The sequence below is a fragment of the Phoca vitulina genome, unplaced genomic scaffold, assembly GCF_004348235.1.
Source record: "Phoca vitulina isolate PV1807 unplaced genomic scaffold, GSC_HSeal_1.0 scaffold40, whole genome shotgun sequence".
In the NCBI taxonomy this organism is placed as follows: Eukaryota; Metazoa; Chordata; class Mammalia; order Carnivora; family Phocidae; genus Phoca; species Phoca vitulina.
Genome location: NW_022589743.1, coordinates 23799580 through 23816190, shown reverse-complemented (window position 1 = coordinate 23816190; position 16611 = coordinate 23799580). Strand labels below are relative to the sequence as shown.

The 16611-nt window shown below is 47.9% G+C and overlaps 1 protein-coding gene across 1 annotated transcript in view; it reads right to left on the bottom strand.

Moving 5' to 3' along the window:
- Window positions 1-5185: 5185 nt before the first annotated feature.
- DOC2B (double C2 domain beta) overlaps window positions 5186-16611 on the bottom strand; it is a 31871-nt gene continuing 20445 nt past the window's right edge. The window contains exons 7-9 of the mRNA XM_032428843.1: window positions 8988-9069; window positions 7962-8058; window positions 5186-7348 (exon numbers count right to left, since the gene is read on the bottom strand). Of these exons, the coding sequence (XP_032284734.1) occupies window positions 7212-7348; window positions 7962-8058; window positions 8988-9069 (316 nt within the window). The 3' untranslated portion in view covers window positions 5186-7211. The remainder of the gene's footprint in view (window positions 7349-7961; window positions 8059-8987; window positions 9070-16611) is intronic.

Here is a 16611-nt window from a genome sequence, read left to right as displayed (position 1 = left end):
TGGGAAACAGTTTCGTGGTTCCTCAAAAAGTTAAAGGTAGATTCACCATATGTCCCAACAATTCCACTCCTAGGTATGGACCCCAAGAACCAAAAGCAAGAACTTAAGATACCCGTATAATATTCCTAGCAGCATTATTCACAAGAGCCAAAAGATGGAAACAACCCAAGTATTCATCAACAGATGAATGGATGGGGCGCCTGGCTCACTCACTCAGTAGAGCATCTGACTCGATTTCTGGGTCATGAGTTCAAGCCCCACTTGGGGCATAGAGCTTACTTAAAAAAAAAAGAGGGCGCCTGGGTGGCTCAGTCATTACGCATCTGCCTTCGGCTCAGGTCATGGTCCCAGGGTCCTGGGATCAAGCCCCACATAGGGCTCCCTGCTCCTCAGGAAGCCTGCTTCTCCCTCTCCCACTCCCCCTGCTTGTGTTCCCTGTCTCGCTATGTCTCTCTGTCAAATAAATAAAATTAAAAAAAAAAAAAGAAAGAAAGAAAAACCATACAGATGAATGGATAAACAAAATGTGGTATGTTCATATTTTTCAGCCATAAAAGGAACAAAGTTCTGATACGTACTACAACATGGAGGAGACTTGAAAGTATTACGCTGAATGAGATAAGCCAGTCATAACAAAACAAATATTTGATTCCGATTATATATAAGTTACTTAGAATAGGCACTTCCTAAAGACAGTAAAATAGAGGATACCAGGGGCTGAGTGTGGGGGAAATGGGAAGTTCTATTGTTTAATGAGCACAGAGTGTCTGTCTGGGATGATGAAAAACTTCTAGAAATAGTTGAGATTGTTGCACCAGATTATGAATGTACTTAATGCAAGTGAATTGTCAACTTAAAAATGGTTAAAGTGATTTTTTTTTTCCTGAAGAAAGGCAGACTGCCACATGTGGTGCTTCATTTGGATGTGCCTAGAGTCTTGGAAGCTGACTACCCTACGTTTTCCTACAAATGGACCTTGAAAGCTGGTTTCGAGATTCTAGCAGGTGAGGGCAGCTACTCATATACCCTTGACTGAAAAACGGTCCTCCTCCATCAGGGAAGGTTGTCCTCTTGGGGCACACAGCTTCGGAGGGACATGCATGGAGTGGTGGAGAAGGAAGGAGACACCTGCCTAGGCAGCCAGATCAGCTGAGTCAACCTTGGTGATCAGTAGGGTGACAGATGTCACAGCCAGATTGCCCTCACATCCTAAAATGAAAAATTTTATTTATATTTTACCACAACGAAATAATTTTTTCCACAATGAAATAATTGAAAAGGATTGCCCTCCACACTCAATTTTAATTTTTTTGTTCCCTTCACTTTCTTTTTTTTTTTCTTTTTTCTTTTTTTTTTTTTAAAGATTTTATTTATTTATTTGAGAGAGAGAGAGAATGAGAGACAGAGAGCATGAGAAGGAGGAGGGTCAGAGGGAGAAGCAGACTCCCTGCCAAGCAGGGAGCCCGATGTGGGACTCGATCCCGGGACTCCAGGATCATGACCTGAGCCGAAGGCAATCGCTTAACCAACTGAGCCACCCAGGCGCCCTCCCTTCACTTTCTATCATACATTTCCAAGACATCTCATCATGTTTATAAATTAAAAATGGAAATGACTACATGACTCTCTAGCCTTCAGATGGGCCATAATGGAAGTTAGGTCCATTCCTTGTTTCTGTAGTGTTTTGGTTGTTTACCAGTCTTTGCTTTTCGAATGGTTACTGCCCTAGAATACTATGGCGATGCTTTTTGGCTTTTGTCCCCTTTTCTTCCCTTGGCTGGCACCTCTTCCTCCTTTCCCACTGGCTCAGGGACTTCTTTTGAAAGACATGCTTGACCCTGTGTGCCTTGCCCATAGCCATGGTTTTATTATATGACCTCACCCTGGCCCTTTGACCCCAAGGAGGTGAGTTACAATCTGAACTGAGCCATTTCTCTCCTGAGAAGCTAAATAAGAGTCAGAAAATATTCCAAGGTAGCAGTGGCTGAAAAGCCACCCCAACTTGGGGCTGAGGCCACCATTTTGGATCATTTATCTACTAATGAATCAGAAAGCCTGTGTTGACAGAGGCAGGATGGAGGAAGGTGCAGAGCAGTGAAGAAAACCTAGGAAGCTCTGAGAGATCTTGGTTTCCCAGTTTTCTGATTCTCATAATGTAGTAATTCCACTGGCTCACAGCTAGCCCCTGGGAAGCCACACAAGTGCTCCCCAGTTCAACATGTTCTCTAGATAAGAGATCACGCCTACCTGTGGCCAGGGGACACACAGAAGGGAATTGGGGCCCGTGACAGATAGGAACCCACTGGGCAAAGGTGAGCATCGCCTTTGGTCAAGATGACAGCAAGGACCCTGAGAGTCAGCCCTGGAAAATCTTTCCTGGCTGAGCAGGAGCCTGCTGGTTCTGGGAGCTTGGGGGATGAAAAGGGTGAACCTACAAGAAACCCAGTGGGACCTGGGCATCTTCCACTAGACCTGGCAACACCATTTGCTTCTTATAGCAGCATAGGGTAGAGATTAAGAGTATGGATCCTGGAGCCACAAGGCTTGGGTCCAAATCCCAGCTCTACCCTTTAATTATTCCTTAAGCATGCTCCTCTGTTCCTCAGTTTTCCCATCTATAAAATGGGGACTGAAACAGTATCATAATTATGAGGAATAAATGAGTATAATACTTAAAGCAGTCTACATGTCTGAGAGCTCTATATGGGTGTTACTACTGCTAATAGTTCTGGCACCTTCTCTCTGGTTCCTATTATTTTCTTAGAGTCCTTAAGGACTCCCTTCCTGCTGAAATAGTGCAAGAACTAATTGCCTTGCCTCAAACGATCTCTCTCTTTTTCCCCTCCCTTAGCGCTCTGGGCTCGTGCGGGGTTTGCTGCCTTCACTGGTGGCGGAATGTCTAAGAGGGGAGACTATAGGTTTGTCCTCTACCAGGTGGCCTGTTACAACTGAAATAAGCTCCCATCTCACACAGAGTGAAAACCAGTCTTTATAAAGTCCTACTTGACCTGGTCCCCTGTTCTGTGCCCTCATTTAGGGCTCTTCCCTTGCCCCACCCGGCTCTTGCTATTCTCAGTCATGCCACACCTGCCCCCATCACTAGGGATACTGGCCATCTCCCCCACCTAAACAGTCCATTCCAGGTATCTCCATAGCTCCCTTCCTCATCCCCTCTGAGTCTTAGATCAAAAGTCACTTTCTTTGGAGGTCCCCCTCACCTGCCTATTTAAGCCCAACCCCCCACAGCTAATTCCTTTGTCTTTTTTTTTAAAGTAATCTCTACCCCCAGTGTGGGGCTCAGACCCATGAGCCAGAGATCGAGTCACATGCTCCGGAGCCAGCCAGGTGCCCCTATTGCCATCTTCTCACATGCTAGAGTTGCTGTGTGTTGGCTGTCCTGCTGATGACTCTGCCCCAGGTGCCTAGACCAGCGCCTGGTGGTAGAGTTAATCCTCCACAGCTGTTTGTTGAATGAGTGCACGGCAGCATGGCATGCTGATCCTGGCATCCAAAGTCTTGGGGGGCATTAGTTGGATCCTGGTTGTGTCACTTACCAGGTGTGTGATTCGGCACAAATATTTAACCTCTCTGAGCCTTCGTTTTCCCACCTGTAACTCGAGACCTGCCGCTAATGAGTTCTTGGTGACGCGTTAAGGGAGACAGTGTGCTGAGTGCGCCTCGGTTGCCATCCTCCCGTTCTTTCCGGGCCTTTCATCCAAATCTATGTGAAGGAGTCTCTCAAGCCAACGCGATTGCAGTGAACGTTTTCATTTACTTTGAATTATAGGTCATTATAAATATTAACAAATAAGACTTAAAAAGGACACCCTCGAGTAGGTAAGACGAAAGTACAAAAATCGAGTGTGGGGCTGCAGGTTAAGGACGTGTTGTGCAGCCGCCACATGGTAGCAAAACGGTGGTAAGCAGTGCGCGAGCATCCGCGTCGACGACAGCCAGAGTCCATGCATCGGGGTCCCGCTGTGAGAACGAGCAAACGGAAGGACATGCACGGGCCGGGAGGCGCAGTTCCCGCTCTCGCCGCTAGGGGCCAGGCGCTCCCCGCTTCGGGGGTGGAAGGCGGGCCCGTCTGGGACTGGCCAGTGGGGGCGGCGGGAGGCGGGCGTGGAGGGCGCAGCGCGCCGTCGGGCCACTTCCTGGTTACAGACACCAGACTCGGGAATGGCTTTTGGCCGTGGTGGGGGAGGGGCGTCAACGTTCCCGTCTTTTTGTGGGGCTGACAGACCAGAGGAGGGAAGCCAGTCTGAGGTCGGAGGCAGAGCGGATGACTGCAGCTTCCGAAAGAGCTGTCACAGAAATCCAGTCCGCGAGGGGTCAGGAGCAGTGCCCGGCCCTGGCGAGGAGTTCCTCACTCCCTGGGGGGCCCTCCTCCCTAGGCGCCCCACCCCCCACTTGGGCTGGTTGTCCAGAAGACCCATCTTCCATCCTGTCCCTGGGGTCAGCTGGGACCAAGTCTACCCTTGCACAACCTGGGGCAGTAGAGAGCCCTAAATGGGCTCCTTACACTCGCTGGGCCTCAGTTTCCCTGGTGTCTAACAAGGACGTTGTATTGGGTCAGACTCACGGCCCCTCCTAGCCTTGCCCTTCAGCATTTCAGTATCTTCACAGAGCAGCTCTGCAGCTCCTTTCCTGAGGCCCTCCCAGAGGCAAAGCTGGAAGACACCCAGGCTCACCCAGCCAGGAGGCCCCTCAAAAATAGGCCATCTCTTTCCTTAGTCCCCCAGAGGTTCCCCCATTCCAGCCCTGTGGAGAAGAGAGGAGCCCTTGCCTCAGCCCCCACGGGGAGGAAGGTCTGGCCCACGGACTCAGAGGTTAGGGAGGGATAGCTGAGTTCCGGGCCTGGACCCTGGGGACCTCTGGGGAAGTTCTAAGTGGATCAATGATTTCAAAGCCATCTAGGGGATGAGGCAGCAGGACAGCGCTGTGGTCCCACCCCTTCATCAGGCGCCAGAGCTTCCCGAGTCTTCTGAGTGTATCTGCTGAGCCCTCCACAGCCCAGGAGGGAGAGGACTGGGGAGTACTATCTCCCAGCCAACCAGAGGATGCGGCAGTCACAGGACCTGGGCTGAGTCCTGGTTTGCCCTTGCCCTGCTGTGTGACATTGACAGACTACTCAGCCTCTCTGAATCTGTTTCTTCATCTGTCAAATGAAGATGACAAACCCACCTCACAGAATTGTGAAAATTCATTAAGACAGTGCATGTAAAAACCCTTAACATACACAAAGCCGCTTCAAAGACAGGAACACCAAGGCTCTGTGACCAGCCAAGTTGCCAGGTACTGTGTGGGGGCCAGAGTCCTGTGGTCCCTGCAGACCGGGAAAGGGCTGATGGGCACTTGGTGGAGTTCGAATCATCACCCTAGGCCTCAGATGGTGATGTGCTTTGTGTCTGCGGCCCGCAGGGCTGAGCCCCAGGCAGGAAGCTAACAGGACGGGCCTCCTTCCCTTGAAGCATGGTGTCCAGAGCTCTGGGCCGGGGGTGAGGCAGGGGCCAGGGAGCCTGGCCTACCCCAGCTGTGGCGGGGCAGGGAGGCCTCACTCAGGCTCGTCACCTTCCCTCTCTGGGCCTCTGTTTTCCGTTAGTGCAGTGCTGGGGCAAACACACAAATTCTCTGGCTCTGCATTTGTTCATACAGCAGTCTTGAAGGCCCCTTGGTAGGCAGGAAAAACTTGGGACTTCACACGTGGGCCCCCAAATTGCGATGCCCTCAATCTGACTCAGGGTGCCAGGCCCACCAGGCAGGGTGTCTCTCTCAGCCCTTGGAGGTAGGAGCCAGCCGCACAGGCCCCTCAGAAAGGAGGCCCTGGATTGCCACCCAGCACTCCTGAAAGGGACATCAGTGGCCACAGTAAGGCCAGGATGTGTGGGCGTTCACCTGGACCCCTCACTCCCCAGGCCTGGACTCAGAAGTGGGGGGTGGGTGAAAGGAAGAAGAGGGTGAAGATGAGGACTTTTTGCTTCATGAAAAAAAAGGGGGGGGGACCCTTTTCTTGATTACAGCTGACCTCATGCTTAAGCTGGTAAGAATGAGAGCCAGGTTCCTTGGGAGGAGAAAGATTAAAGTGGGGAGAACTGGGTCTGAGGACTGAACTAGACCCTGCCCCAAGATCAGTTTCACCACAGTGCTTCCATCACTTCCCCCAAAGCTATGAGCTGGGGCTGGCCTGGCAGGCAGGGGTGGGGTGAGAGCAGGGGTGGGTGACATCACCTCTAGGCCCCACTCCTGTCCTAACACACCCTGTCTCCAGAGACCCCAGGTCTTGCACAGCGACCCTAGCCCAATCACCATACCCTCCCCTCTAGGCTTTTATCTAGGCTTTTATAGATCATTCCCACTGCACACATTGCCCTTCCCCTTTGTCTGCCCAGAAACTCCATTCACCCTTCAAGGCCTTGCTGAAGCATCACCTCCTCCGGGAAGCCCTCCCTGCCTCCCAGTAGAGTCAGAGTCCATGGCACTCACAGGTATGTCAGCCCGGCCTTGGCATTCCTCCCTCCCTGTTGTAATGGTTTGTTTTTAGCTCCTTGATTAGACAAGGAACTCTCAGAGGGCAGGCCCTGGGTCTCATTCATCTCCAAGGGCTTGTGGAATCATTGAGTGAAGTGCTTGCCAATTGCCCATGTTCAGTGAGAGCCTGTGGGAACTTCACCTCGCTCCTTGCTCTCAGGTCAGCTTTTTTCCACCCGCCCAGTAATGCCAGAGATGAACGGATGTAGTAAGAACCTCTTTTTTGGGAATACTTCCCCAAATCTCCTTCCCCCCACGCCCCGCTCCCTAATGTCCCTCTCGGGAGTGCTCACTGGCCTGCCAAGGCGCCCCTCCACTCCTGTTCTCTCAGCCTGGGGTCCCCCTGACTTACTGCTGACCTCCAGTAGGGCCCTCAGCCCCCGGACGGCCCCGTTCCCTTCCCTGGGGTGGGCGCCGAGGCCAAGGTCCTCTCCCCCCTCCCGCCTTCTTGGGCCCCAGGGGCTGAGAGCAGGCCCAGCTCTCCGGCCTTGCTGTGCCCGGAGCGGCGGAGCCCCCCTCAGCCTCCGAGCAGGGGCCGCCGTGGCGCAGCGTCCGAGCGGGCATCCTGGATCTCCCCTAAGATGAGGGCCGAGGCCCTTGGTGGCAGCTGAGGAGGCCCAGGGCCAGGCCGGTGCCGGGCCAGGAGACAGGCAGGGGTGGGTGCGGCGGCAGGTGGGGGCTGGTCAGTCGCTGAGCACGGCCCCCGGGAGCTCGTTGGTGAGCGTGTGCCAGCGCTCGATCCGCTTGTCCTTGTTTTTTAGGCAGTCAAACCAGTGCTTCAGGCGCTCGCCCTTAGCGTTGATGCCCAGAACCACACCGCCTGCGGGAAGGGAGCCAGCGGGGTGGCCGGGGACACGGTGACTCCCGGGGGCCTGGGGGCAGGTGCCCCTACCCCAAGGCCGCCCCTCCCGATTCTGTGCTCCAAGGCTCTTCTCCCCACCCCACCCACCGGGCTCTGAAGCTGGGCAGTGGTCTGCCAACCACACCGCACTCTTAGCCGGCCCTCCTGCCCCCGCCCGATCAGGGCCCTGGGATCCCGTCCTTCCCCTCTCCAGGACCACAGCGAGGCGGGGGGTGAAGGGCAACGTCATGCGTCGGGGGCCGAGGGATGGGCGCAGTTCTACTCTGCACAGCCATGAAGCTGACCAGGAGTTCGGGGCCACAGGGCTCAGAGGCCAGCCCAAAGCACTGACCATCATCACCTCACACCCCTGCCCCACCAAGACTGCTGTGTGGCCCTCCCAGGCCTCTCTCCCTCTCTGGGCCTGTCTACTCCTCTGTCACATGGAGTCAGGCTGGGTAAGGTCTGAGGCCCCCTGTGTCTGAGGGCAGACAGTCTGGGGAAAGCTGGGGCCATAGAGGCCAGGAAGGAGGGGCTGTGGCCTGGATTCGGACCCATGTGGCCAAACAGCATTCTCATTGTGTGCTCTTACCAATGAAATCGTTGGATTTTCCAATGTCATAATCCCAAACAGTAACTTCCAGAGTCTTCTTCGCTAGGTCCCCATGCTTAATCTCGTAACAGAATTCCTGGTGGCCAGAGGAAGAGAGTCAGGGCCAAGGCCACAGGGCCTGGAACTTGGCCAGTGGCCAGGAAGGCTCTGAGGTGTGGTGAGGGGTGTGGTGAGGCGGGGGAGGGAGGGAGGGAGGGAGGAATGGGAGGGTGGTCAGTGCTTGGTGGTGGACGAGGGCAGATTCTCACCCATTCCACCCACTTCTGCCTGGAGCCTGGCTGGGGTCCTCAGGGTCCCCTGCCCTCCAACCTACCTGCTCCTCTGTCCCTGAAGCTGCTCTCTCCAGATCCCCAAGAGCTTCCTTACTGCCAGATCAATACACACGAGCTGGCCTTGGTGTGCTTGACCTCTCTTGGGTCTGCTCTGCTCACCACTCCCTTCTTTGTGAAACGCTCTCTTCCATAGACACCTGGGATGATCTGACATCTGGTATCCCCTTCACCCTCTGGAAGCATCTCCTTAGTCTCCTCTGCCTGCTCCTCAGTCACTCAGGCTCTTCCCTAGGCCCCTCCGCTGCTCTCCAGATGTATCTGCCCCCTGGGCTGAGGACCTGGGTATCCACCTGGACCAGACCTTCTCAAGGCCCCAGGGCATCTCACATTCTCGCATCCCACCCAGAGCTTCCCCCACCTCACTTGCACCTCCCCTCTTGCTGTTGGGCTCCCCCCATTCCACCTCCACATCCTACACGGCCATGTCCCATCAATTTGATCCTGGAAAGAGCTTTCCAGGCTTCCCTGCCCCTCCATCCATACCACTTTGGCCTGGTTCAGCCTGGCCTGTCTCTCCCCTGCCCCCACAACCCCACTGTGGCCGAGGGCTCTCCTGGGGGCCCCTCCTACCCCTCAGTTCCCACAGTAGCCCTTGGAAAACTCAGCCCCCCCCAGGCCCCCTGCCCTGGGGGAGAGCAAGCAGCTTCCCAGCAGCTTCACCAGCCCCTTGTACCTCATTGAACTCGGGGTTCAGGGTCTTCTTCTTTACTGCTGTCTTATGTTTAGATTTCTTGTCCACATCTGGCTTCAGGTATCTGAAATTATAACCAACCAATGGGCAGAGGGTGGGGAGAAGCTGTGGCTACAATTGGAGCCAGCAGGGCTTGGAAGAGCTTCTCGCGCCCTGGGCCTCCCGTTCCTACTAACCACAGGATACCCAGCACTACTCTGTGGCAAAGGTTAGTGGTCAGCTGCAGGGGGGAAGCAAGTGGTTCCTTTGTCACCTAGACTTCTGTCTGCGCCTGTTTCTGAAGTTAACCACAGAGTCTCCTTCTCTCCTAGAGGTTTTTCCTTGTTTCTGGAAGTCTAATTTTCATAAAGCTTTCATTTCCCACCAGAAAAACATTTTTAGCAGAGTTGGTCCCTTGTTAAGAGATTACCCTTTTTTTAAAATAGATTTATTGACATACAATCCACATACTATGAAAATCCTCTTTCTAAAGTATGTGAATTATCAGATGTAATTATATAAATACTGTCTGCAGTATGTAATGTATTCGTATATTCCCAGAGCTCTACGACCGTCACCTCAACCTCACTGGGGCTTTGAGGGAGAGGGAAGCCTGGCTTGTGAGCAGCTCCTCTACAGCTCTTAGCTCCTTAGACTTTGATGCAGAAGAGTTTTCATCAGGCTCAGAGAGGTAGAGGGACTTGCCCAAGGTCACACAGCTGCTCAGCACAGGGATGGTACTCAGAAGCCGGGAAAGGAGCTCCTTTGCAGAACTTCTTACCCTGTCCCTGAATAGACACTTGAGTGATAACTGTCCTGCCTCTGCTGAGGGTGCTTTGGGGGTGGGGACAACCCCTGTCTCACCAAGGGCTTCCCGGCACCCTGCTGGGGGCTCAGTACACTGGGTAGGTCAGCAAACACCTGTTGCACGGCTGAATTCCTAGAAGTGAAATTACCCACCCAAAGGCACACATGCGTCAAGCTTCTTGCTCCATTATGCCAAAGTGTCCTCTGAAAAGACCAAATAGATGATGCACAGTACCCTCAACAAAGCTGAGTATCGTTGCCTTAAAAATCCTTGCTGGTTTGCAGTAATCTCTTGAACGTCAGCCTTAGTAACATATTTACGGATGTGTCTCCTCAGGCAAGGGAAACAAAAGCAAAAAATAAACTATTGAGACTACACCAAAATAAAAAGCTTTTGCACAGCATAGGAAACCATCAACAAAATGAGAAGACAACTTACTGAATGAGAGAAGATATTTGCAAATGATTTATCTGACAAGGGGTTAATACCCAAAATATATAAAGAACTTATGCAACTCAACACCAAAAAACCCCAAATAATCTGATTTAAAAATGGGCAGGGAGCCTGAAAAAACATTTTTCTAAAGAAGACACACAGATGGCCAACAGATACATGAAACCAGTAATCATCAGGGAAATGCAAATCAAAACCATGATGAGGTACCACCTCACACCAGTCAGAATGGCTAGTATCAAAAAGACAAGATGTCAGTGTTGGTGAAGGTGTGGAGAAGAGGAGGCGCGCCTGGGTGGCTCAGTCGGTTAAGCGTCTGCCTTCAGCTCAGGTCATGATCCCGGGGTCCTGGGATCGAGTCCCGCATCGGGCTCCCCCCTCAGTGGGAAGCCTGCTTCTCTCTCTCCCTCTGCCTGCTGCTTTCCCTGCTTGTGCTCTCTTTCTCTCTGTGTCAAATGAATAAATAAAATCTTAAAAAAAAAAAAAAAGATGTGGAGAAGAGGGAACCCTCATTCACTGTTGGTGGGAATGTAAACTGGTGCAGCCACTGTGGAAAACAGTATGGAGGTTCCTCAAGAGATTAAAAAATAGAAATACCAAATTTCATTACTGGGTATTTACACAAAGACAATGAAAACACTAATTCAAAAAGATATATATACCCCTGTGTTTACTGAAACATTATACGTAATAGCCAAATTATGGAAGCAACCCAAGTGTCCACTGATAGATGAATGGATAAAGAAGATGTGTGTGTATGTATGTGTGTGTGTATCCGTATATACATACAGAGTATATATAGTTGTGTGTATATAAGTATATGTACACACACACACACACACAATGGAATATTAACCATAACACAGAATGAGATCTTGCTATTTGTGACAACATGGATGGACCTAGAGGGTGTTATGCTAAGTGCAAAAGTCAGACACACACCATATGATTTCACTTATATATGAAGTCTGAAAAGCAAAGCAAATGAACAAAAAACCAGAATCATCCTCATAAACAGAGAACAAACTGGTGGTTGCCAGAGGGGAGGGAGAGGAAGGGGAGGGGACAAGTGAAATAGGTTTAGGGAATTAAGAGGTACAGACTTCCAGTTATTAAAAAAAAAAAAAAGGGATTAACATAACAATAAAAAATTTAAAAAAAAATCCTTGCTGGTTTGAAAGGCAGAAAGTGGTATCTCATTGTTGATTTGTATTACATAAATAACACTAGTTCATTATGAAAACACTACAAAATATGTATTGAAGAAAGTTGGATGTGGGAGAGAGAAATGAAGACATAGATCCACACAAACACCTGTTCTTTAGCAGCTTTATGCAGTCATCAATAGCTGGCAAGTCACAAAAACCAATAGGAAACACTTAACAAAATGGCAATAAGCACACACCTGTCAATAATTACTTTAAATCTGAATGGTCTAAATGCTCCAATCAAAAGACAGAGGGTGAGAGAATGGATAAAAAAGACTAGACCCATCCATATGCTGTCTACAAGATACTCAGTTCAGACTTAAAGACAGACTGAAAATGAAGGGATGGAAAAAAATATGCCATGCAAATGGAAGCAGGGGTGAGGGTGAACAGCAGGGGGTGGGGGTGGGGGGATGCCGAGGTAGCAATACTTACTTACATCAGACAAAACAGATTTTAAAACAAAGACTAATAAGAGACAAAGAAGGACATTATAGATGAGGGGATCAGTCCAACAAGAAAATATGATAGTTATAAATATCTATGCTCCCAATATTGTAGCATCTAAATACATAAAGCAAATATGAACAGACATAAAGAACAAAATTGACAGTAATACAATAATAGTAGGTGACTAACACCCCAATTACATCAATGGATAGATCATCCAGACAGAAAATCAATAAGGAAACAGTGTCTTTGAATGGCACATTAGACCAGATGGACTCAAATTAACAGACAAAACAAACAAACAAACAAAAACAGACATGTACAGAGCTTTCCATCCAAAAACAAGGCAACACACATTCTTTTCAGGTGCACATGGAACATTCTCCAGGATTGATCACCTGTTAGGCCATACAACATTTAAGGGGTGCCTGGGTGGTTCAGTCGGTTAAGCATCTGACTCTTGATTTTGGCTCAGGTCATGATCTCAGGGTTGTGAGATCGAGCCCCATGTCAGCTTCCATGCTCAGCATGGAAATCTCTCTCTCTCTGTTTCCCTGTCTCTTTCTCTCCCCCTCTCCCTCTCTCTGCCCCTCCCCCTGTTCTCTCTCTCAAATTAAAAAAAATTTTTTTTTAAACTCTACATTTAAGAAGATTGAGGGGTGTCTGGGTGGCTCAGTCATTGGGCATCTGCCTTCAGCTCAGGTCATGATCCCAGGGTCCTGGGATCAAGCCCTGAATCGGGCTCCCTGCTCCGTGGGAAGCCTGTTTCTCCCTCTCCCACTCCCTCTGCTTGTGTTCCCTCTCCACTGTGTCTCTCTCTGTCAAATAAATAAATAAAATCTTAAAAAAAAAAAAACAACATTGAAATCATATCAAGCATTTTTTTCCAACCACAACAATATGAAACTAGAAATCAATTAGAAGAAAAAGCTGGAAAAACTCACGAACACATGGAGGATAAACAACATGCTACTAAACAGCCAATGGGTCAACAAGAAATCGAAGAGAAAATGTAAAAAGCCATGGAGGCAAATGAAAATGAAAACACAATGGTCCAAAATCTTTGGGAGGCAGCAAAAGTAGTTCTAAGAGGGAAATTTACAGTGATACAGTCCTAACTCAAGAAACAAGAAAAATCTCAAACAATCTAACTTACACCGAAAGGAACTAGAAAAAAAACAACAAACAGGGGCGCCCTGGGTGGCTCAGTCGTTAAGCGTCTGCCTTCAGCTCAGGTCATGATCCCGGGGTCCTGGGATCGAGTCCCACATCGGGCTCCTGCTCAGCAGGGAGCCTGCTTCTCCCTCTCCCACTCCCCCTGTTTGTGTTCCCTCTATTGCTGTCTCTCTGTCAAATAAATAAATAAATTAATTAATTAAAAACAACAACAACAACAAACAAAGCCCAAAGTTAAAAGAAGGAAATAATAAAGATCAGAGTAGAAATAAATGAAATAAAGTCTTAAAAAATAGGAAAATACTCCCCCTCAAAAAGGAAAATACCAATGAAACCAAGAGCTGGTTCTTTAAAAAAATAAACAAAATTGATAAACTTTTAGCCAGACTCATTAAGATAAAAGAGAGGACCCAAATAAATAAAATCAGAAATGAAAGAGAACTGACAACAATATAAATGATTATAAGAGATTACTATGAAAAATTACATGCCAACGAATTAGACAACCTTGAAGAAATCAATAAATTTCTAGAAACATACAATCTTCCAAAACTAATGAAAAAGAAATAGAAAATCTGAACAGACTGATTACTAGTAACAAAATTGAATCAGCAATCAAAAAAACTCCCAACAAACAAAAGTCCAGGACCAGATGGATTTGCAGGTGAATTCTACCAAACATTTAAAGAAGAGTTAATACCTATTCTCTTTAAACTATTCCAAAAAATGGAAGAGGAAGGAAAGCTTCCCAATACATTCTATGAGCACAGTATTAGTTTGATACCAAAACCAGACAAAGACACTACAAGAAAAAAAAAAAAAGGGAAAGAAAGAACTACAGGCCAATATCTCTAATGAACATAGATGCAAAAATCCTAAAGGAAATATAAGCAAACCACATTCAACAATACATTAAAAAGATCATTCACCTGTGATCAAGTGGGATTTATTCCATACATGTAAGGATGGTTCAATATCCACAAATCAATATGATACACCACATTATACGATTATCTCAAGAGATGCAGAAAAAGCATTTGACAAAATTCAACATCGATTCATGATAAAAACTCTCAACAAAGTCAGTTTAGAGGGAACATATCTCAACGTAATCAAGGCCACATATGACAAACCCACAGCTAACATCATACTTGGCAAAAACCTGAGAGCTTTTCTTCTTAGATCAGGAACAAAACAAGGACACTTGTCACTTTTATTCACCATAGTACTGGAAGTCCTAGCCACAGCAATCAGATAAGAAATGAAAAGGCATCCATATTGGTAAGGAAGAAGTAAAACTGTCACTATTAGCAGATGGCATGATACCATACACAGAAAACTCTAAAGAGTCCACCAAAGATCTGCTAGAATAAATAAATGAATTCAGTGAAGCTGCAGGATACATAATGAATATACAGAAATCTGTTGCATTTCTATGCACTAATAATGAGTTAGCAGAAAGAGAAATTAAGAAAACAATTCCAGGGGCACCTAGTTGGCTCAGTCAGTTAAGCGTCTGACTCTTGATTTCAGGTCAGGTCATGATCTCAGGGTCATAAGATTGAGCCCCACATTGGGCTCTGCTCTGGGTGTGGGGCCTGCTTGGGATTCCCTCTCTCCCTCTGCCTCCTCCCTCCCCTGCCCACGTGCTCTCTCTAAAACAAACAAACAAACAACCAAACAATATGGTACTGGTGCAAAAACAGGCACATACATCAATGGAACAGAATAGAGAGCCCATAAATAAACCCATGCTTATGTGGTCAATTAATATACAACAAAGGAGGCAAGAATATACAGTGGGGAAAAGACAGTCTCTTCAATAAATGGTGCTGAGAAAACTGGACCACTTTTTTTTTTTTTACACCATATACAAAAATAAACTCAAAATGGATTGAAGACTTACATATAAGACCTGAAACCATAAAACTCCTAGAAGAAAATATAAGCAGCAATCTCTCTGACATCAGCCTTAGCAACATTTTTCTAGATATGTCTCCTCAGGCAAGGGAAACAAAAGCAAAAATAAGCTGTTGGGACTATATAAAAATAAAAAGTTTTTGCACAGCAAAGGAAACCAACAACAAAATGAAAAGAAACTTACTGAATGAGAGGATATTTGCAAATGATATATCTGTTATCAGGGTGAATACCCAAAACATGTAAAGAACTTATGCAACTCAACACCAAAAATATCTGACAAAGACATCCAGATGGCCAACAGACACATGGAACGATGCTCAACAACACTCAGCACCAGGGAAATGCAAATCAAAATCACAATGAGATATCACCTCACACCTGTCAGAATGACTAGTATAGAAAGACAAGGAGTAACAAGTACTGACAAGAATGTGGATGGAGAAAAAGGAATCTTCATGTACTGTTGGTGGGGATGTAAACTGGTACAGCCACTGTGAAAAATTGTCCAGAGGTTCCTCCACAAATACCAAGGGGAGGGGCGCCTGGGTGGCTCAGTCGGTTGGGCATCTGCCGTCGGCTCAGGTCATGATCCCAGGGTCCGGGATCAGGCCCTGCATCGGGCTCCCTGCTCTGCAGGAAGCATGCTTCTCCCCCTCCCACTCCCCCTGCTTCTGTTCCCTCTCTCGCTGTCCCTGTCAAATAAATAAATAAAATCTTAAAAAAAAAAAAAAAAAGATGTGAGACAGACACAGGAATATTACTCAGCCATAAAAAAACACAATCTTGCCATTTGCGACAACATGGATGGAGCTACAGAGTATGATGGTAAGTGAAATAGGTCAGATGGAGAAAGACAACTACCACGTGATTTCACTCATATGTGGAATCTAAAGAATGAAACAGGGGCGCCTGGGTGGCTCAGCTGGTTGAGTGTCTGACTCCTGATTTCAGCTCAGGTTATGATCTCGGGGTCATGAGACTGAGTCCCGCGTCAGGCTCCTTGCTCAGCGTGGACTCCGCTGGAGATCCTCTCTCCTCCTCTCCCCCCCACTTCTTGTACTGAATAAATACATACATAAATAAATAAGTAAGTAAAATTGTAAAAAAAAAAAAAAAGAATAAAACAAATAAACAAACCAGAAACAGACCCATAAACACAGAGCAAACTGGTGATTGCCAGAGGGGAGGGAGGTGATCATGGGGATGGGCAAGATGGGCGAAGGGGTGTGGGAGGCAGGGGCTACCGGTTCTGGAAGGACTGAGGCACGGGGATGAAAGGCACAGCATGGGGAACAGTCAACAGTGCTGCAACAGTGTTAAATGGTGACAGGTTAGCGACACTTAGGGAGGGCAGAGCATAGTGTATATGACAATCCAGTTACTATGTTGTACACTGGAAACTAACATAACATTGTGGGTCAACTATACTCAAAAAAAAAAAAAAAAACGAAACTCAAGTGCACTTCAACATAAAGTGAACTGAACAACTTGTGGTGGTTGTTGTTCTACTTGGCAATAATGAATCTCCAATGCATTATGCTATATGAAAGAAGCTAATTCCAAAGGCAACATACGGAAAGTTTGCCTTTAGAAGAAAGTCTGGAACAGG